Raw genomic sequence first — 23736 nt, 5'->3', positions numbered from 1 at the left:
CAAGTGTTCAATAGAATTATGCTAGAAGTATTAGAAAAATTGGTTTAAAAAACGAGTTTGTTTAAACAATGAAATTTTAAGTTTTTGTATTATTATAACAATAAATTTTATCAAATTAGTACATGGATTTTCAATTTAACGAATTTTTAGTTGATTTTTGACTTTCACCCAACACGACCTTCTCTGTTGTTCTTGAACTTTCGATTTGCTTAGAGAATGGACTCTAATTAACAACTTGCTCACACAATAAAGACTTTTAACTTTCCGGTGGGAAGGTTGATTCTCTCTATGGTCAAGAAGCTTAATTCGAGTTATCACGAAAATAGACTTTATTTGGGAAAAATAAATCTCACTATTTTCCGACTGAATAGCTATGCTCAATGATGATTATATTTTAAGAGGGAAAATTCATAAGAGTTCTACTTAAATAAAAAGAGACAAAATAATAATATTTTAATAGAAAATATCAAATCCCACCGGAGTCTCTAAGGTGGGCGGCACGCACTAAGTCACACTAAGTTCTCAGATTCAATAAGTTGCCTACTGTGTGTCGTATATCCCACTTCAAATGAGTTTACTAAACTTATTTATGTATTGAGTACAACTCTGTATGTTATCGAATCTATAAATCAATGATCATATAATTTATTCAATTTAATAACCAGTTTTTTATTTTCAAAATAATATTAATTTTGACGACTTTACCATGTTAAAGTTTATAAATAAATAAATTTAATTACCCGTAGCGTAAAATTACGATCACTACTTAATTTAATTTTCAATTTCAACTTCAATTAATTCAAAAATAATTTAATTGCTTTCTAGCAGCAAGAAATATCAGACATGGAAAATAATGGAACAGGTACAAGGGCAGTAATCCTAAATCAGAATTTTTTATTTAGGTCTTTTAAAGTAATAAATGTAAAATTGTGCTTTAGCCTCTCTTAAAATTGATAAAAATTTGATTTAATTCTTTAAAAATTACAAAAATATAGACCATTTAAATGGTAAAATTACATTTTTACTATTATAAAAAATAAAATTTAATTTCAGCCCCTAAACAAATTTTCTACCTTCACCCCTCAACAAGTAAATTCTAATGTAACTTCTTCACTGTTTGCTATCTACTCGGTTAGTCAAATGAAACTTTCACATCTCTCTTGATAATATAATTAAAAATAATAATATTTTTTTATAATTTTTAAAAATAATAATAATATTAGGGATTTGAAAATGAGTTCGGATTAACTATTAGAAATATAGGCGGACTTTGTTAAAATTTGATATCTATATTTCGAGTTAAATTAAATTTGGGTAAGTATAAAATATATTAATACCGTTTATAAACCTAGCTCACATGATTCATGAACATTTTTAATCATTTATAAACGATATTGTTTGATAAATTAAAACATTAAGCAATAAATTTGTAATATTAAATTTAATAAAATTGGACTTAAATTATAAAAATGATTTTGTATGTTATCAGTGGCGGAGCTTGAAAAATTTTTAGGATTAAAATTAAATTATATATTTTACGATAATAAAAATATAATTTTATAGATGAATAACCTTTAACCACCGAGTAAAACATTCGAGCACATTTTAAGAGTTAAAATCATGAAGATCAAATTACACATCAAGAAATCAACTCCCTGTTTCCATGCTACTCCCCGTTTCCCTGATAACCCTCCATGCTACTCCCTGTTTCCACCATTCTTCTTCTTTCCTTGCTCCTTGCTCCTTGCTTCCTGTCACTGCACCATTCTGCTTCCATCAATTCTCCCCCATAGAAATCTGATTGAAATGCTCTGTTAAATTCACCCTGCAAATACAAAATAGATAAACAGCATTTGTTTGTGCACATCGTTGAATGATGATCTAGCATTGCTGTTATCACTTATTTCTTTCTCTGACTGGAGCTTGCCATTCTTCCATTACAAACATCACTCTTCTCTTTTCTTTTTCCTTTTTTAAATTTAGTCCACCATATTCACATGTACTCAAATGGATTGTGCACCAACTGCAATGCCAGGGAAGAATGGCGAGCATCCATGATTCACATTGCAATAGAGGGCATGTGCTTTGCTTTATTTGCCAACCAGTTCCGTCGCAGGAAAGACTACCCTCTGCCGCTCAAATGCATAGACGGTTGTTGAAGGGTATAGCAGTATGGGCTTTGCATACAGCTTGGAATTTTCCTACAGTGGAAGAGTCAAAGCAAAATTGCCAGTTGCTGCTCAATGATTACACCCAAACACCACCCTCCCAGCCCTCTCTTCTCTGTCAAAAAGAATATCAAACCCTCCTTCCCCCAAGAATTTACTTTCTCCCTCTCTAAATGATCATCTATGTTAAATGCAATAATTGATGATTTTGGAACATTAAAGTTATACGAACACTGGTTAGCAAAAACCCAGTGGGAGGAGTCCCCATCAAATATATTAAAGGAAAAATATATTATGTAAATTATGATGTCTAGGTTCACGGCTTTTAATGGGTGGCTCCACAAGTGGGTGCAGTAGGGTCCATTGAGCTCAAATTTCAAAGTGAAAGTCCAGACAGGAAAACCAGTTTTACAAACCAGAAAAGAAAATGGTGATGATCTTTACGCATTTTCAATTCAAAATTTCAATGGTCCCAAATTCTAGTAATTTGTGGGCGTCACCCGTTGATGCCGCCTTTCACCTTTATTCTCCAATCCATACAACACATTTTCTAGGGAACCAATCACTTTCTTTTTTCTTGGTGCCATGGAAATATTATATGGTATATGCATAGGGAGCAGATTGGCATGAACAGCACAAACGTGATTATTCTATATTGCGATAGCAACAAGCATTACAATTTTGATACCCATTCAACTCTCAATTTTCAATGGCTATGAAGGTTTACCATTAAAAGAATTTTTCACAACTCAGTACAATCATTCATTTCTCATTGGGGGGGAACAAGTAGAATCCAGAAGGTTAAAAACTTGGAACAAACCACACGTTTTGCATTAATTAATTGTTAACCATAAATTAAGAAAAAGAAGAAAACAAACAAAAAAGAAAAGAGTTAAACCCATTGCTGCTTTGTAGCTTCCATTCTCTCCAACAAACTGGCAATCTCTGCTTGCATTCTTAGTTTCATTTTGTAGTAATCACACTGTGAATGTTCCAAAACCTTAAGTTCTTCCATTTTATTCCTTCGCCTTTCCTCCGTCTCCTGTAAGCAAAGTCGGGATAGCTTCTCAGCATATTCCTCTTCCAACTTTTCGGACTTGGCCCGGATCATCCTCATGTAACTCTCCACTTCTCTCCGTGCTTCATCGGCCTTGCTTTGGAACAATATTGCTTCTGCTTCCTTAATTCTTACCATGCTTTCTAAGCTGTCAAATCCATCATTGTTTGATGACCTTCCAAATCGGTATTCATCTTCACTCTTTAGGTCATTCATGAGAGAAGCTTTGAGGTCCTTCCGATGGTGTTCGTTCGGAAGTAAATCATGCCCACTTGCCGAGCTTGTGCTGTAAAACACGAGCTTCTGAGGAAGAGAAGCGCCTGGTGTCACGGATGATTCATCTTTTCGAAGGTCAACTTGAGTTGTTGTTAACTCTTTGGAACATGCACCGGAGGTAGGAAAGTCTGACAAACCATCAGAGTCTATATGTGCGGACCAAAAAGGAAAATGAGGTAGAATTAGTTGGGACTTGAATATCATAAAATGAGTGATGCATGAAAATTAATCACTGGACTTGTCAGCAATATAACTAACTCTGTGACGGAAAGCTACAACACGGATGCCTACTAAGATGGATGTTTATAGAACAAAAGAATTAAGTTCAAAGGAACCGGTTCACCATAAACAAGACTATGCTTATTCAACTAATTCATGAATGGTCCTAATCAAAGAGCAAAGTGCAAATCTGAGTTGCAGGCAGCCAAATCAAAGATAAAATTTAAACAACAAAAGACAGGCATCCTTCTTGTAGCATAAGAACTTTGTTTTGCTGATCAGTTTTCTCAATCATCAAAAGCACTGAACTCTCAGGTTTGACTAGTTATAATGAATTCGTGATGAACTATATCCGTATTCGTGGAATTAGTTTGCACAGAAAATATAGACAGAACAAAAGATACATACAGTTGAAGAACTGGATAATGATGCTGCAAGCATCTGAAGCAGACATCATTTTGTTTTGCAGCCGGTTGCAAAGCTCATCAGCTTTGACGTATAGTTCCTTGTCCTTCGAATCATCACTGCCCCGGAAAATCTTTCGCACGCAGTCTAGCTCCTTTGTCAATGTCTCAAGAACCCAGTTCTTAGCACAGTATAAAAATACATCCTTAACAAACCCAAACATTTCTGAAGCATGGCCACAGCCAATACAATGGAATTGCATAGCCCCAGATGGTCCCTTTATGCTGGGTCCTGGTTTTATAAGATTCCTCTGAATGCCACAGGCAGCATGGCACCAATGGGAACAAACATCGCAACCAACCCAACTGCAAGTATTGTTAGCACAATCGAAATTCAAGCAAATAGGACACATACAAGAACTGCAAAACCCTTTATTTCCTGAGCATATCTTGCAATCACAGTCATCAACAGGTAGTACACTCTTGCAAGTCAGATTCCTACATCTCATAAACAAGAAAATCTCCAGCAGCTCGGTCATGGGAAGTCCTACTTTCCCGGACAAGAAGCTTTTCAGGCCCATTTTCACTGCAACTAAGATTGCTAGCTGATCCTTATGGCACTTTGAGAGAGTCTCCTTGCTAAGATCAGATCTCCTCTCAAGTCGACTTTGAAGTCCAACTAATTCTTCCTTCCTCTCTGGGGTTCCAATAAGATTCCTCAAGTATTCTTTGGTTGATTCGAGGGTTTCTTCAGGCAGCTCCTGCATTATTTGAGCCATGGCAGGAATCGACTCAGACACAATCTCAAGAAGAATTTTTTCCGGTCTAGAAATCTTCCTGGATCTCCCTCCATCCATACTCTCCAAAACTCTCCAATTCTCTGAATCCTTTCTCCTTGAATCCCCTGAATGATTATCTATGCGAGGCTTGGCAAGCAATTCTGATGGGAAAAATGAATGATTATCTGAACTAGAAGTCCTATGAAGACTAGTGCATGAATCTTTATTCACATGACGGTTAACCTGCATCATGGAAAACCCAGCACCAGCACCGGCACCGGCCAAAGCAACTCCATCACCAATTGGCCTAAAACGACTATGCACGGATCCATTAGTACCTTCACCACCACACCAAATTTGATCATCTTTCCCCACAGAATACTCATAATTCTCAGTAGAATTCCGTGTTAAGGAGCAGCTAGGATTGTGTGAATACGGCACAGAATAAGAGTATGACAATGAAGCAGCAGTGAAATCATTAGAGCAAGTGGTTTGCGTGTTATTGGTTGATGGTGCCAAGGACTGTACACTCCTACTAGGCCTAGACCGATGTTGCGAAGGATCACCATTTTGCAAAGCATTCGATGCAGTTAGAGAGAGAGAGACATCGGGTAAAGCTAGAGATAGATTCAAAGTCTCAAGCTTTGGCTTTTTCTCCCTATGACTAGTCTCTCTTTCTTGAAAATCATCCTCTACATCTCTTTTGGAAGAAATCCCTTTACTTTCACTCAAATTCAGGAAATCTCTTTCAACCCATTTCTCATCTTGATGTGTGTTCTCAGAATCAACAACTTCTTTCCCTTTGTAGGTAGTAACTTTTTCCAACAGGGTTTGGGTCTTCTCAGAACAAAAACCCAGTTTAGGGTTCTCACAGAGGTAGCTAAGAGTGAGTTCTTGGGAGCCAGAAATCCCAGGCTTGGAAGATCTTGGTAAAGGGTAACCTCCATCAAGACCCACCTTAGATTCTCTAAGAAAATCAATACCCTTCTGTACAAAACTCACTTTCTCAACTGAACTCTCCTTGTTTTGAAACAAACGCGAAAGCTTGCTTTGAGAGCTTTCATCTCCTACACAAGGGAGATTACTTGAGAGATCTTTCTCTCCAAACATCGCCTTATATGAAAAGCAACACACACACAAACAGAGATCAAAAAACAAAGAGAAACTTAACTTACCAGAGAGAAAGAGAGGGATAGCGATTAGAGAAGTAGAGATGGAGGGTCAAAATGGAAATTTTTTAAAAGAATCTGAGGGATGCTTTTTGTTTTTGGCTTCTGATTTAGCACGCCATAAGACCCTGCAACTAAGGCTGGAAACTTCAAAGCGTTTACACCATTGACTAGATAATTGGATTTTAATTTTCGCTTAGTACCCCTCAAATTTTACTCTTTTTTTACTTAAGTATTTAAATTTTCTTTTTCTTTTTTTTTACTTAAACTACAATTAATTTTGTTACTTCTCCGTTTTACTGTTTATGTTTGAGGTTCGTGACTGATTCGAAATCTTAAAATATTTTTTACATGTTAATTTTATAATGCGCATTTTATTACGAGTCAACTGTGCACCAACTTAGTTAGTAAAATTATAAAAATATCATTGTATAATTAAAATAAGTTATATTATTCAAATAAATTTTAGTCTTTTTATTTTTTTAAAAACCAATAAAAATTTGCAATGCGGTTACATTTGAGCATGTGCTATTTACGTCAATAAAACATTAGCTTTATCACTAAACCATAGGTTTATTTTAATTTTTAATATAATATTTACATTTTAATTGTATTATGCATATTTTATTACCTCCATCAATTTTATATATATTCGATAATATTATTGATTGAGTTGGTGTCACAAGTTAACTCGGCATCAACTTAAGATTGATGATGACACCATGATAAACAATTGTAATGCATTTAATACTCTTAATCTGAAATATTTACGTCTTTAAATTTTATTTTACGCACAATTTAATCTATTTTTTCCATTTTAACATCATACATTTTGCATGTGTCTTTATTATTAATTAGTTTCAAACCACATGTTTTATTATTTATTGCATGTTATTTTTAAACACACTCTCGTATCCCAAATACGTAGTTTTCACATGCATATGCATGTGATAAAATTTCTATCTTGATAATATTGTTGATTGAGTTAGTGCCATAAGTCAACTCGACACTAACTCGAGATTAATGACAACACCATGAAAAATAATTGCAATGCGCTTAGAATTCTTAATATGATGTATTTGAGTATTTAAATGCCATTTTAATATCATAAATATTTCATGTGTTTTTACTTATTAATTTTAAGTCATACGTTTCATTATCTGTTATATGTTATTGTTAAACTAACACATGTATTCTAAGAACATAGTTTTCGCACGCGTACACGTGTGATAGAATTTCTAATATTAATAATGTTGTTAATACCTCAAGGTTTCGTTTTATTCACAATTTAATCTAAACTTTTATCATTTTAATATCTTACATATTGTGAAATCATAATTAATAGTGTATGCTAATTTTTTTTAATTTTTTATGTAACATATAATTAATTACATTTTAAAAGTAAGTATATTTTAATGTCTGGTTTAAAATATAATTTCACAGATGGAAACATTCAAACTTATTTTCTTTTTTCAATTAAAGCAAAGGGTCAGGCTGAAATCGCATTATTAAACTTTAGGATTTTAAGCCTTCACAATAAGTCTTCGTAATGATTAATTTTAATGGTAATTATTGATATAATTATAAATATATATATAGGTTTTTATCATATCTTCTCTTTTTAATATAATGTTTAGAACTATCCATAATTCCTCTCAACTCTTAAATAAGAGGATAATGCGTTTCAACGCACTTAAACCCACGACCTCTTACGCTGACAATAATATCGATATCAACCGAACTAATACCCAATCGACTGATAGTGTTGAATTTGAATCTAGTGTTTGTATAAAAAAAATTAAAAAAGATTATTTAAGATATGTTTTGATATGATTTTTTCCTAATTAATCAAGTGTTGAATTTAAGTCAATGGTACATAACAATAAATTTCCAATAAAAATGGTCAAAAGAAAATATGTGATAGGGACAAAGGAAAGTTCCTATTTAATGTTGTACACGTCTATGATTTAATAACATGATGTCCTTTTTCATAATAATAATAATGAGTTGATAACAATTATTAGAGATTTTATGACATAAATCCTGCACGAGTTGAATCCGTATAGAACTATACTTCCTCTAGTTGACTTTGATTAGAATATAATTTTTTAACCCTTAAATATATGTAGTCGAAACTCATCTTGTATCATTCGTTTGTCAACATTAGTGAATTTTTCCTCCTCTACATATGATTTTTTTCCGAATGGGTTTCCACAATTTAATCATGATTGAAATTTTATTGATTTTATATAAAATTATTTTTAAAAAATAAAAACAAGATATGCCTTTGGTGTTGTGACTCAAGTGAACCCATAGTCATAATAACAATAAAATAAGGGTTTTTCAAAATTTATAAAACAAATAATACTCAATTACAAATTTTATATTCTTATTTTTTTTAAAACTTATTTTACTAAAAATATATATTTTCCATAAATTTTAATAGTAAAAAAAGTTAACTATATTTTATGTAAACTAGATTATGAAACACGCATAATTTAGGTGAAAAACAAAATTATGTAATAAACATATTTATAAAAACTTATATAATTCTCAAACAAATAAGATTTTAGTTGAATGGTAAAATACAAATGTTGAAAACTATGAAGGTCTGAATTGAAATGTGAGTATCTGGTATACTAACGATGCAATTTTTTAACTCCACAAACTGAGTTATATATTTGTCACTTGTCCTTTTCAATATATTTATTTTTTAAAATTTTTATTATACCGTATATACACTTGTCGTCACCACAACCTAACTTGTGGTATTTTTAAATCTCATTAGCAGTGTATCAAATATTTTCTCTTTAATTCAAACTCTATTGTGTATATTTATCTATAAGAAATTACAAAAATACTCTTAAAATAATATAATTTACTTTGTAAAATAAAAGTTTTTTTTATCATCCAATTAAGTTGGTGCCTATTTTACTTGTGACACCAAACTCAATAACACGTTTAATATTAATAGAGATAATACAAAATAATGTTAACTTCCTTATTAGGTAGCATTTGGAAAGTCACCTAATGATTGGATTTGGGTGTAATTGCTTGTAATTACACAATGATAACATATTTGGATAGCCATTGTAATTTGTGGTTTCTACCGAATTGAATGTAATTAGAGCATCCCAATTACACTTTTCAATTCTTATAGGGGATGAGAACTACAGTAGTTTCGTAGGTAATTACATCCAAATTTAATTTTTAAAAAATTATTTTTTATGCAAATTTAAGTTATAAATTTTTATATTATAAACATGAACATGTATAAATATTCGGGATGGTTATTGCCAAAGAACTATTATATTATAAATTCTAAAAACTTATATTATAAAATTGATTTATGTATATTTTATAAAGTTATAACAAAAAATATATTATTTAAATTTTTTAAAAGTTATGATAAAAAAGCTTATTATAAAAATATATATGTTATAAAAGTATTATAATATATTTATTTATAAAAAGTTACGGCTAATAGTATGGACATAATTTATTTACGTGTCCATACTATATATTATAAAAATAATATGATTATTCATAAAAGTTTCTATTATAATGGCTATAGACTATTTGCACGGTCATCATTGTGTAATACAAAAGAATTAAATTTATATAAGTTTTTTCTTTCTCCAAATTAAGTTTATATAAGTTTTTATGATTAAAGCTATAGACCATTTGCACGGTGAACTCAATATTATATGGTAGATGTTAATTATGTAAATACAAAATGTTTTCTTACACCATATCGTGGGGTATGATACCATTTGAAAGAATGGAGCTAAACACGCAAGCACCAAAGACGGCTTGCAAACTTTTTAATTTGAGAAATTTGGTTTCGAAATGTGATTGAGAGAACATTTGTTGTTTTAAAAAAATATTTCTCATATTAACAATATCACCTTAGTATAGCATAAAAAAAGAGTTGGATCATACTAGCATGTTACATACTTCATAGCTTCATCCATAATGTGGGTTTGTGATGAACCATACTTCAAAGAGTACATGGAAGAAAGAGATCTTGATAATTTTAATAATATAGATTCAGATATTAAAAAAAGAATAACCCGATAAATATGGAACACTAGAACAATTAGATAAAATTGCATATGATGTTTATTTTTCTTGTTATTTTTATTAGCAATCGTATTATCAACTACTTTTTTTGACCAACGTAATACATACAATGATTTGAAATTAATTTTTGTTACCTATTTAGAAATTTTTTATCGTGATAATAATTTTTATAGTAATTAATATTTTTTTAAATATGAATTATGGAACTATGTAATTATAGAGAATTACAATGTAATTACACTCTATCAGCTAAACACGTAAAGGGAATTATAATTTTTTGTAATTACAATCATTTAACTACTCTGTGTCGTCCAAATAAACCCTTAGTGTTTTCTCTTTGATATTAAATATTTGTGCTCTCTAAGCCAATGAACTTTTGATTTAATAGAATGTTAAGGTCGGATGATTTTTGAAATCTTAGACTCAGGTCTCGTTACACATAAATATCATGGGTAAGTTCTTAATTTAAAGTTTATTCTGGTTTAAGTCTATCATGTATGAGTTCTGTAGTAATTTACTGATTCTAATGATATGAATGTGTTAATTATAATTGCGTATGCAATCGTATCTTAAAAAAATATGTTTATACCCTTTATGGCATATATTTATCAATTTAATCAATATCTTGTTTACAAATTAATTAACTAGCTAGAGCTTACTTTTGAAAAAGCGTCGACTGAGTTTTAATTCAGTTGATTCAAACGTGTTGAAACACATGTATCCTCTTATAAATTTCAAACCATTCATTTAAGGATCAATTTAATCTTTTTATTTAAATTGATATATGGATTCAAATAATACAGATTTAATAAATAAATTGAATATGGTGTTTGAAAAGGATAATATGACATGCTATTCCATGTCAAGTTGCACTCTACTTGACAAATTGCATTGGTCCAATAAACTTCCCCCCATTCCCCCAAAGTTTTGTTTCTTATTGTTTCCCATTGAAATTTGGCAAAGATGAAAGCATGACCCACATTCACCCAACACAATAAAGTGCAACAAAATTGATGTCCACACATTTATTTAATTAATTATCTTAGAAAATCATTCAAATTTGAATCATACTTTATTTATGTCTTCTTTCTGCTTCACTCACTATGTTTTTTTTACTACATGCTTTTGGTTTTATTTTGGTTAAACTATGATTCAAGTCCTTGTAGTCGTCATACATTTGAAATTTAATCCATCTATTTTTTCTTTAAGAAATTCAGTCCCTCTATTTTTAGAATATTAAAATGTAATTTCAATTATTATCATCATTAAAATTCTTTTATTAAATGCAAGTTCATTATAACATTTTTATTTATTTATGTTAAAGTGTCACATTAGTGAGTTTAACAAAAGAATTTTGAAATTTGAGAAAAGTAAAGAGACTAAATTCTAAATGTCTAAAGAGTATAATGACCTAAAACATATTTTAATATTTTATTTATTAGAAGTAGTGTCAATGGGGCTTTAGTTTAAGGATAAGATTGAAATTTTGATAATTTTGAAATCGTAAGTTTGAATCCACCATTTCTAAATATAATGTACGTGTGGATTTTAATTCAGATTTTATTTTAATTTAAGTTTTATTATGTGCTAGTATTGTATAAATATTATTCCAGTTATCAATCTGGTCGTATTTTATAATGATTAATTTTAATCGCAAAATTTAATTGTAAGATTTAACATTTCAAAATAAAGTTTAAAAAAATAATATGTAATTAAGAACTAGTGTGAATTATGAAATGAGAAAACTCGTTATATAATTCACCAAATAAAATAAATAAATAAAATAAACATGTCGATTGAGTTTTAGCTCGATTGACATCGGTATTATTGTCGGCGCAGTAGGAAGTGGGTTCGAGTGCGTTGAAGCGCATTATCCTCCTATTTAAGGGTTAGAGAAAGGTCATGAGTAGTTCTAGACGTTGTATAAAAAAGAACAGATATGACAAAAACCTATAACGAGATTAATGTTAAAAAAATAGAATAAAATAAAGATTAAGGATATTTTATTTGCTTCGCCAAGAGCTAATGCCGGCAAAAGATATTTGGTTTGGACCATATTACCAAATAAGATATGCTTCGAAAATTTCAAATTAACTTAGCTGTCCTGACTTTATATTATTAATTATTTAATTAACTGTTAATGTTGATTGACTTTAAGGATTAAGGAAGATGCTATATTTATTTAATATTGGGCAACCAAAAACAAGCACAATCTTAGATTAGGTTAGGTCACGAACAAGCAACTCAAATATAATATTTTTTTTTGGTAATTTGCTTATTGCTGGTTCAGTGGTTGGTTTGATCAACTGATTTTATAAATTATTTATTTAAATGTATTTGGTAAAATTTAATCGGTAACTGAAAGTTAACATGTGTAAAATGACAAATAAGGGCATGATATATTTTAGTTATATGTATTTATTTGTTTATAATACTTTAATTTTTATTAAGAGAAATTGTTGAAATAAAATACTATTACCAAGGAATTAAACACGTCCATTAATGAACAAGGATTACTTTTTTTCCCACCAATGAACAAGGATTACTTATTGATTATTGTAATGAAAGTATAATATGATATATATGTATATATATATATTCGTGAAGAAAGGCATCATTTAAAACGAGAATCTCATGACAAAGTGTGCTTTGTTGTAAAGTATTGCATTGCTTTTCCTCTAAATTCGTAAACTACCTCGAAAAACCCTAAAACCAAAAATTAATTAATATTCTTTGCGCAATCAATTGTACTTTTTGGGGCGGAATGTAAAATTAAATATTTTATATTTAAATTAGTAAAAATAATTTAAAATTTTTATATAAAGATATTTTTCAAAAAAATTATATAAATTTAAATTACTCACCAAGTTACAACCTCACTCCTATACAAAGTCTAAGTCACTCTCCCGCTAAGACTTTCTTCCTTTAAAGTTTAGTTACAAACTGAACAACACGAGCAACTTGCTTATACTAATTTTGCACTTAAAACAAACTCCCCACTAAAACAAATAAGTGCTCTCTCAATTACAATTAATGTAAATCTCTAATTCATTTAATTCAACTCAATACAAGTCTTCAACATAGAGTTAAATCAACAAAGATCTTTTCTATATAATATCCTCGACAAATTAAATATCTTTTGTTGAAAAATATGGGAAGTATAAAGGAGTGCCTGAGGGAGTGCCCACTCCCTGAATAATAGCGACACCGTGTGCAGTTTTCATGTTTGTGTTGTTGGCAATTTATTGAATCGAAATTATGGGTTATGTTGATTATGTGGATTGCATTTATCCCATCATTAAAGATCATATCACTTGGGGAAACATATTTGGAAGAGTGGATCGCATCAGATCACCCTTATCTAATTGCTTGGATCATGGATATTGGAATGGATTGAATGTTTATTATTATTTTATTATATTCAGCTTATCTTATTGTTGTTTTATAAGGATTGTGATAGATCTTTTTTATGTAAGTAAGTCTCGAAATATTCTATATAGTTGAGAAACTTGTATAAGTTATTGTATAGAGAGAGAGATAACATTTAATTTGTTCAAGTGAGGAACTTTATTTTATGAGTGCATTGTGATAGCAAAACCTATTGTGTTGTGATTTTACTTGCTGAATTCAAAAGGGTAAATTTAGCGATGACAGTATTAGTCTTCAAGGTGCAAAAGTAAAGAAATTGTCACGAGTGTGTGATAGATTTAGGATCACTTGTTGTAAGCATGGAAGATAGTGAATATGTCTCACTGAGTTAGGCTCCGTAAACATAGGGAAATTGAATTGCGTAAACAGACCTTGTGTCCCCTATTTGTTTATCTATTGTCCAAGTGCCAAGTGTAACTAATATAACAAATTACATTAATTTATCATATACAAACCAAGTTGTAACTAGAGTTATATTTGAACTAGACCTGTCCATGGGCCGGGCCGGGCCGGGTTCGGGCCGGGCCCACAAAATTTTCAGCCCGTTTACTAGGCTTGGGCCCGGCCCAAAATATGGGCCTGAGATTTTGCCCAGGCCCAGCCCGAAGAAAAAATACGAGGCCCGAGCCCGGCCCGGCCCGACCCGTTTTTAATTAAAATTAAAATTAGTTTTTTTAATAAAATTAAAACTAATTGTTATTAAAATTAATTGTTAGTAAAATTATCAAATTATTAATTGTTAATTGTATTAATTGTTGTAATAAAATCTAACATTTGATTAGTAAATTTATCAAATTATTAATTGTATTAATTGTATTAATTGTTGTAATAAAATCTAAAATTTGATTAGTAAATTTATCAAATTATTAATTGTATTAACTGTATTAATTGTTGTAACAAAATCTAACATTTGATTAGTAAAATAAACTTGATGTTTTATTATTATTATTTTGTAACACTAGTCAAGGAAATGAAAGTAAATAAACTTAAAATAAAAAAAAACTATTATATTTTAAAAATAAAAAAGATATATTTAATATTTTCGGGCCGGGCCGGGCCGGGCTCGGGCAAAAAAAATCTTACCCGAGGCCCGGCCCATTTTTAAACGGGCCTAAAATTTTGTCCAAGCCCATATTTCGAGCCTATATTTTTACCCAAACCCTCCCATATTTTGGGAGGGCCATCGGGCCGGGCCGGGCCGCCCAGCCCATGGACAGGTCTAATTTGAACTATCTAGCACTGATATAATAAATTTAAATTGGGTTCAAATTAATTAAATTTTCGAATAAAAGAAAACAACTTCTTTGTAGACTATAATATAGAATTAAGTTCTCCTTAAGTTGAAAAAAAATTGGTTTAAATTTGGTGTTTATATTATAAATGGGTGAAATAACATTTCTAATATTTTATAAATTTCTATTTTTTTATATATTTTTAATTTTAAAATAATAATGTGGTAATAAAAATTGATAAATAAGAAGATAAACGCATTTCAATGCATTCGAATTCATGTCCTCTTCCATTGGTAACATTTACCAATACCAACTAAGCTAAAACTCAATCAAGTATAAATTTTTTTTTGATATGTTATAAAAAATTTAAATATATATATATATCTAAAATGAACTTGGACCGATGGTTGTCTAGTTCATCTGAATCTGGACAACTATTTGTCTAAGTTCATTCCCCATGTATAACAAAATATTTTTTTAATTTTAATTATTTTTATTTTTACTAGAGGATGTTACGTGTCACTGATAGCATGTTTATTTTGCATATTTTACGTGCTCAAATCAACTTGTTCTTGAATTAACTATTGCTAATTGGTGAATTTTATGTTTAAATCTTGTCAGTAACGAAATTCGGATACTTTAATGCAAAAAACGAGTAGAAAAGGATTCAATTGGAGCATGAACAATAGAAGAGTGGCCAAATTAGAAATTTAGAAATATTAAAGGGCTGATCAGATTTTTTTTTGACTTTGTAAAAGCGCATAATATTATATTTTTCATGTAATTAGTTAGTAGGTGGAATTAGCCTAATTTTAGTATATGATTTATGTATAAATTAAGTGGTATGGTACACTTGAAAAGACACATTTGAATTCAGTTGGAATTGAATTTTCCCTTCCAATTTCACGCGTGAGTAGCATACTGTCATTCCATTTCCATTTCCTTGTTTCTTTGCAAAATTGTTTAATTGCTTTCTGAGTCCCTTTTCTTTTCAACTTTCACCATTTCCTTAAAAATTATTTCCATAAACCAACAAAAGCATGACTAATTTCATGTTTCACTAAATCTTTACTTAGCTTTAGGCTGGTATTCTTTTCGGTTAAGAATCGTGAGAAATATACCTGCACTAAAAATCTTTCATAATGGTATTCACTGCCTCTCCGGAATATTGGGATTGACAAATTCATCCCTTAAAGTTAACTCGATTTTAACACAAAGTGCGTGTTGGGTTGGAGTCGTTTTATCTTATAGTTGGGAAGACGAGTTGGCCATGCTATGTTTGGATTATTGCGAACAAATTGGCGTGTCCTAGCAAGGTCATACTAGTGAGATTTTCGTCAAGGGAGATAATGATCTGATTTAAACGACCCGCACGGTTAAGGCTGTTAATCCGAGTTGGGTTCTTCAGAACGCAAGGCTACCGGAGTCTTGAATCATGAACGTGATATTGTAGTTAGATAATCAGTAAGGGTTGGTTTGCAGGTCGTACTGGAATCAACTACGAGAGGAAGAATTGGCGGTTAGGACGTTCTTAGCCGCTATAACCAACTTATTGTTTAAGAAGAAAACTAATTTTCGAAGATCGATTCAGAAACCAGACTTCACCGAGTCTAAGGCTAAGGCTTTATAATTCTGTTTGCAAAACCCAAATTCATTTTCTAATTTAATTTTACTTTCGATTTCTTTAATTGTTTAGTTTTGCTATCTCAATAAGTTAATTTCTAGACATTTCCAACTCCCCTAATTTATTTTATTTATTTTTCAGCAAGTCCATTTAGAGTCGTGGGCACGACTATTACCACGACTATCAGCTCGACCGAAATTTTGTTCACAAGAAAAACACAGAAGTTGATCATAATATTCAATCCCTGTGAACTCGACCTTACTACTCTTTACTAGTGTTTAGAGTTATTTTATTGTAGGAATTATTTTATTTAGTGGTTTCGACACCCATCAGTCACCATTCTATTGATAGTTAGTGCTATATCAATGTATTTTAACGATATTAATTAAGTACTTAAAAAATTACCAAATTAACTTATTCTTTCTAAATTTAAGTACCTATTAAGTCTAAAATACATTTAGATATATTAAGAGGTACCTCCATATATATATATATATGAACAAATAACCTGGTTTTGTTTAAGAATTAAGGGTGGGTTTGAATAGGCGGTAAGATGTAGTGTGGTGCATTTAACTTATTTTTTGATTCACGTTATAGTATCACTATAATATCTAATCTTACATTCACTACTATTTTAACACCAATTACAGATAAACACATCACTCATCTAAATTCAAGAAGATATAAATGTGAAGTGTCAACACGGTATTGTTGTTACATTGATGCAACAAGTTGGCAATTGACCTTAAAGGTATATATATATATTTCTAACGTGTAATTTTGAATGATATATATTGGCTCAATCCATAAAATCAATATCTCGTGATTTAAGAGTTTTATTTTTCATTTTTTTTATATCAAATTGCGTTCTCTTGTGCATGCTCAGTCCGTGACTGAAATTATAAATGTTTTTCTATAAAATATTTACAGTTTTTTGAAATAGTTGATGACAAGAATAGATTAATTTTTTGATAATTTTAATTTTTTTAAATCAAATTATTATAATCTTATAATTAATTGTATGATGATAAATTTATCCTTTAAATCTTACATTTTTTTTGTCATTTAACCTTTATTTTTTTAGTTAGATTGGACTATTAACGTTTTAAAAAGAATTAAATTATTTTTTTAAAATAAAATATTGACTAAAATATTAGTTTTTTTTTATAATGTCGGCATGAGAATCCGTGTGACAATCCATGTGAATTTTATGTTGACATGTCATTATATGTCTCATATGTCATATAAATAAATATTATAAAAAATAAAAAGAAAAGAATTTAAAAAAAAAAGAATTTAGCATGAAGTACATGAGTATTTCCATGTGGGCTGACATGTTTAAAAATTTAACTTTTTAGTCAATATTTCCATTAAAAAATAATAATTCAACTTTTTTTAAAAAGGTTGACAGTCAAATTCGACTTTTTAAAGGTTGACGGCCTAAATTAATATTTTTACTAAATTACATTTAAAAACGCCCTTGATAGCCTACAATGAAAACAATTAAATAGATTTTTTTTTCTACAAAAAAGTATGGAAAAATGATAAGTAAATAAAGACCTACTTATCACTTAATAGAGAGTATGTGCAATTGTTTTTATTTTATTTTGGATTATTTTATCCTTTTATCAAACCATCTAAATATATTCAATATTTAATTTTAAATAATACACCAAACATATTTTTTAACTTAAATTCAACACTTAATTTTCTAGTTTATGTCAAAAACATTATAATAATATCGATAAAACTACACTTAATTTACTTTTAGGGTAGGTGCCTTTGCATGGGCAGTAGCTATGATGCTGTAAAATATTCTCACAATCGCCATTGTTGTTTTTAACCTTACAGAAAATAAAAGCACTGTCCATCCAAAAGCACTCTTAGATATCCAACACCGAGTCATCATTCATCCAACCTTGTTCTTCAAACAATGTTCAACGTTTCAAGTCATACAAATTGAATTTCAATAATTTGAAAAACAAGAAATTCAATCTAAGTTGAACCATTCAATGTTTGAAAATCCGATTTGGTCAATCAGTTCATTTCATCTAATTTAGTCTCTACTTTGCTAATGCAAGGGTTGGAGTGTTGGGGTGAGTAAGTTCACCTTGTCAGAATAGTAAAATGATGCTACAGGGAAAGGCTATAGCTTTCATTTCATAACCAAACGTAGCTGATCGGCAGCGAACATGGGCACAGATAAAGGTTTAAAAAAGAAAAAGTTATCAAATTAAAGGAATCTAGCAAAAATAATGATAGGAGGTAGCAGCTATTGCTAATGCACCTCACTGTACAAGAGTGAGCTAACATAATCAGTATCAGGTTCGGATGAAATTGACAAGTAAACTTCAAAAATTATTAGAGCTTCAAAGTGAGATCCAATTGAGATGATGCATCTGCTCTTGGTGGTGTTGCCATTGCTATAAAACCTATATTTGAACTTTGAGTTGGATTTTGACCCAATTCCATAGCTTGGTTACTCCCAACTCTTTCTTCATTCACCTGCCTGAAACTCCCTGGCCAATACAAGTCTACCTCCTCATCTTCCATGAATATCGGCATCCCAAAACACCCTTGATCGAACCGTGCTCCACTTCTTGTATCTACAGGTCTTTGGGATGATGGCAACATTCCTTGGTGCATAGCGGAATGAGCTTTGATCCCAAGGGACCGAAATGCCGAACCATGGAGAGGCAGAGATGCTAAGCTTGTATACCTATCAGATAATAACCCCATCCGCATCGCACGCTTTGCCATTGTTCTCTCCCTCTTGTGAGCATTCTGGTGTCCACCCAGTGCTTGTGAACTATAGAACTTGCGCCTGCAGTAATTACAAGAGAAAACCCTCGGTGTTGACAAAGTGTTGATCCCCATAGTCTCACCAGTGGCACCCTTCATCTCAGCATCATTGGCACTGAAGTGCAGAGTCAGGTCAAGGGAAACAGACCCTGGATCTGGTTGAACCTTTACAGGATTCGAGAGGCATGAAGTAGTGGTTGTGGTATCCTTCGAGGGATCAGTGGATGCCTCTTGTGCAGATATGTTGGAAGCGACTTGGCTACTTGCATTGGAATCGTTTTCAGATTCTAACCCAAGATTCGGCAGTGTCATTCTCGGTAAAGCAGCAAGTTTTGTGCTTGTTCCTTTTGATACCCGGTACGGATTGCTGCAGTACTAATTATATAGCTCTTCAACACCTGCACATACCAAAAGAAATGAATCATTGGCTAAAGTTTAAGTGAGCAAGAAAGATGCAATTGGCCGAAGTTGTCATGCACGTACTATATGTTAAGCATTCAATGTAAAATCAAATAGAAATAGGTGCAGAGACCAAACTCAAACATAAAACCATAAGCAATCCAGGATTTAACGGCAAGCACGGCGGACAAATAGACATGAGTAACATGCATAATTTAACATCAATTCAAATTGGTTGAAAAATCCAATTTGATTATAAGACAACAAGCAATTCAAGATTTAACCGATGTGTTTGCGATAACACATCATTTTAACAGTATATTCTGGTCTCTCAAGCTTGTCATATGTAATCCGTCATGATGAGCATGCTAACTTCCATTTGAAGAAAAAAAATCCAACCTTGGAAACATGGACAGTATGGTTTAACTAAGTGATACATGTAATAATCTCCATAAATACAAGTCCGTAAACATTAAACAATCACACGCATCGTGCAGCCATAAAAGTTCATAATGCTAACCAATGGTAAATAGGTCTTACTTCCGGCTAACATGATGAAGGGTATCTATGATTTATCTCCAACTTCTCTTATTTGAAATGAGAAAATCCTATAAATGAGGACAAAAAGGATCCAATTATCCACTAACGGATCAACGAGCGACAAAACTGTTGATCTTCAAGCTAATGGAATTGAAAAAAAAGAGAACCAATCACGGTGCAAAGAGTAAACATTAAGGAAGAAACAAAATTGACATGATATCCATTCCCTTCTAGAGCATGACATTGAATGAAACTGGATTTAGAATTTTCCGGTAGGCTACATTAATACAATGGGTTCAAGCTAATCGTAGAACTAGCTGTCTAATAAGTAAGGATTCGTATTGGTGTGCTTGGTAACTTTTTTCCCACGAATTTTCTCTCATTAAGTTTCATGCATTGAAATAGCCATCTCTCTCATTTTCATTTCCTTCTACTTTTCCTTCTTTACCAAACACACTCAAATTTTATTTTCGTTTCACTTTTTGGCTCAAAATCATGATTAAAGTATAAATAGCTGTTCATATATGACCAAATAGGTGTCAAATTCAGATACTAAAGAAATGAGGGTTTGAGGAATCAGCTGACATGCATGAAACTGATGAAAGCTATTCAGAATTGCCTAAGAAAGTGCTTTTTTTTTCATAACCCTAAAAGTCTGTTCAAAGTGCTTCATCAGATTCATGTTAAGTTAATTTCATCTCCAAATCTCTATCAGAAACAGTGGAATGAAAGAACCATTTTTCACAAACTAATAGCAGCTAAAATTAACATGGAAAATGCAAACAAAATCACTCTAAAAGTCATTAAAAAAAAGAGAGAAGATGAAACCAAATCAAGCTGAAAATTCAAAAAGGCTTAACATAACAGTGCAAAACAGCAGCTTCAAATCAGTAACACAAAACAAAAGCTAACAAAAAAAAAAGAAAAACCAAATCCATAAACTATATAAGATGGTGAAAAAGATTCTTACTTGGAATATCTTTCGAAGCAACAAACAAAGGTTTGAGTGGTTTAATACATCTGTAAGCTATGAGATGAAGTATGAAGAGACAAAGAAGTATATAAACCTGTGGGTGTTTTTGTGTTTTTCTGCTATTTTTCTACCACAAATAGTACAGCGAGTGTTAAAGATGAAAAAGGAGGAGATAAGATAGAAGAGGTGTACAATTATGGGAAAGCAGAGGTTTAGAGAGATGGGTATGAGGGTGCAAAGTCAGAGAATTCAGCAAACCAAAAAAGCAAGAAAAAGATAATACAGTAACAAGTGTTTGTTGATTTTTGGGCTCTTCCGGTGTTTCAATAGCTACAAATCAATGAGTGGAGAGAGAAAGGGAGAGATACCATTAGAGGACACAAAGAGGCAAGCAAATAGTACTTACTGTAAGTCCCACAATAACATCAAAAGATACTGTTCAAGTGCTTTGTCTCATTGCTCCTCAACCTGCAGATAATACTATATATTATCATCATAATAGACTACCACACTTACCAATATATGATATTAATTTTATAAATACGGTTACATATCATCCTTTAAACTTTATTGTAAAATTTCTTTTTCTCCCTTTAGAAAGGTGGTTGTGGTCAGATTCTTCTTTCCAGTATTACTCACCAACATTTGTCAGATTCATTCCCATGCTCACTTATGGAATTTGCATGGACTTGAGCTTACCATACCAATCTAGCCCATGCATTTGCCTTTATACCTTTATGCTTCTCTCCTGCTTCAACTTTTATACCCAGAAAATAAACAAGGGTTATCTATATACATATGAATTGCAGCAATATGGACTAAAATTGAATGGTAAAAGAGTCAATGAGGGGTTGTAAAGAAATTAACAATACTATATCCTTTGTTTATGGGAGGGGCATATATGAATCATTAATCGGATTGGAATGAATCAAATCTATAAGATAATAATTTGAGGTTGCTTGATGTTGCCATTCAGCAATGGGGGACAAGGACCAGAACAAGAGCTCATTTGCAAAGCAAGTGGTAAAGTCGGGCCCATACTTTTTCTTGTAATTTTTTTTTCTTTCAATAAACATTTTTTAGCCAATTTTCAGTAAAATATTTAAAGCACAATATCCATGTCTGTGTGGCTTCAATGGTTACAATATCTACTTTCTTTAGCTATATTTGTTTCATTAAAAATTATTTATTTTTGAAAAATAATTTTTTTTTGTGTTGGATGGTTCTATATAAAATATTTTGTGTTATTTAATAAAAAAATTTCATTTAAAAAAAATATTTTTAGTAAAATAATACAACATAAATTATATTTATCATAAAATTCGTAGATGGAATTTATTTTATAATGATTAAATTTTTATAATAATTAATATCTTACATTAGTTTTAATAATAAATAGTGCTTATTTTAAAATATTTGTTTATTCTAGAAGAAAATTTAGTCTGTTTTCAGAAAAATTTACGAGTTGTCAATAACCGATTTAAATTTAATTAAGCTATGTAACGGTGACTACTTTTTGAAAACCTAGTTAATTACCAAATTACTTATTACCCAATATTTTAATTATAGTTTAGCAACAGAAAAATGATATCTATTTATATTTTAATAAAAATCGGAATTCTTGCATAACTAATTCATATTCATAATTCGATATCCTAAATCAAATTAAATGTCATGCAAGCTATAAATAAATAAATATATAAAATCTCAAATCCTATGTCTCATGTCACATTTCAAAATAAAATAATATAGTCTCTAAATAATAAAAATATCTTAACAAACAAAACCGAGCCGAGACCCTCCAGATGTTATAACAACCCAATTTTCAGTAGTGTCGAAAACAGTGATTCGAGGTCACTAAATCCGACGAGTGAGTTTAAAAATTTTATTAATTATTATTTATGAGTCAAGTATGATTTTAGAAGACTTTTGAATTAGTAATTTTTGATTTAGAAGTATTTATTAGATTAATTAGTTTCAAAAACGAGGTATCGAGATCTCGATTTAATAAATCGAGCCGTAAATATTTTTATAAATATTTATGGAGTGTTATTAAGTTAGTATTAAAGTTTCATTAGAAAATTTTAATGTTTCGATAGTTAATTAATTAAAAAAAAACTAAATTGAAAAATGTGCAAAACTTGCTAACGTGATAAAATAGCCTAAATGTTAAATGAGGAGGGACTTCAAGGGTAAATAAACCTAAAATAAGAGGCTGGACGGCATGAGTGCAAAAAAAATCATGAAATTATTGTGAACAAGGGGTAAAATTGGAAATGAAATAAAACTTAATAGTTAAAAATGGGATTTAATTGAATATCTAGACATTTCTTCATAATTCTCAGCCAAAAACACCATTGAAGAACCCTTAAAAATCTGGTTTTTCATATTTTTCTACAAGTGAGTTTAATTCTTGCTCTTTTCTTGAATTTTTTGTGTTTTTAAGACTTTTGCAATTAGGTCCAACTATCAATTCATTAGTTTTTGATTTTATGGGTAATTTTGAAAGTTAACATTGATTATTTCTGGATGTTTATGATGAATTAACATGGAATTAAAGCTTTAATTTTGTTATATGATGA

General features: G+C 30.7%; 2 protein-coding genes across 4 annotated transcripts; both read right to left on the bottom strand.

The window, feature by feature from the left end:
- Positions 1 to 2797: 2797 nt before the first annotated feature.
- Positions 2798 to 6278, bottom strand: LOC107919964 (protein OBERON 3). Its single transcript, XM_016849416.2, has 2 exons — positions 4129 to 6278; positions 2798 to 3647 (listed from the first exon to the last, which is right to left on the bottom strand). Exons 1-2 carry the CDS (start codon positions 6011 to 6013, stop codon positions 3061 to 3063), a joined length of 2472 nt encoding a protein of 823 aa, XP_016704905.2. The 5' UTR covers positions 6014 to 6278; the 3' UTR covers positions 2798 to 3060.
- A 12296-nt stretch (positions 6279 to 18574) lies between these two features.
- LOC107920819 (zinc finger protein 4) lies at positions 18575 to 22223 on the bottom strand. 3 transcript variants are annotated; one of them, XM_016850685.2, is made up of 3 exons: positions 21794 to 22223; positions 21561 to 21622; positions 18575 to 19640 (listed from the first exon to the last, which is right to left on the bottom strand). In XM_016850685.2, the coding sequence occupies exon 3, from the start codon at positions 19552 to 19554 to the stop codon at positions 18802 to 18804; it is 753 nt and encodes a 250-aa protein (XP_016706174.1). In that variant the 5' UTR covers positions 19555 to 19640; positions 21561 to 21622; positions 21794 to 22223; the 3' UTR covers positions 18575 to 18801. The 3 variants fall into 3 exon arrangements, with proteins under 3 accessions (XP_016706174.1, XP_016706172.1, XP_040965887.1); XM_016850683.2 differs by having other exon boundaries at positions 21152 to 21622; positions 21794 to 22119; XM_041109953.1 differs by lacking the exons at positions 21561 to 21622; positions 21794 to 22223 and adding an exon at positions 20182 to 21078.
- Between the last annotated feature and the right edge of the window lie 1513 nt (positions 22224 to 23736).

Source organism: Gossypium hirsutum, chromosome D13 (genome assembly GCF_007990345.1).
Source record: "Gossypium hirsutum isolate 1008001.06 chromosome D13, Gossypium_hirsutum_v2.1, whole genome shotgun sequence".
NCBI classification, from domain to species: domain Eukaryota; kingdom Viridiplantae; phylum Streptophyta; class Magnoliopsida; order Malvales; family Malvaceae; genus Gossypium; species Gossypium hirsutum.
Note: the sequence above shows the minus strand (reverse complement) of the source record. Positions and strands in the feature narration are given on the sequence as shown.

Coding starts and splice junctions, on each gene's coding strand:
- LOC107919964 (XM_016849416.2), bottom strand. CDS start 6,013: ATGTTTGGAGAGAAAGATCTCTCAAGTAATCTCCCTTGTGTAGGAGAT. Junction 3,648..4,128: donor CATTATCCAGTTCTTCAACT/GTATGTATCTTT, acceptor CCGCACATATAG/ACTCTGATGGTTTGTCAGAC.
- LOC107920819 (XM_016850685.2), bottom strand. CDS start 19,554: ATGACACTGCCGAATCTTGGGTTAGAATCTGAAAACGATTCCAATGCA.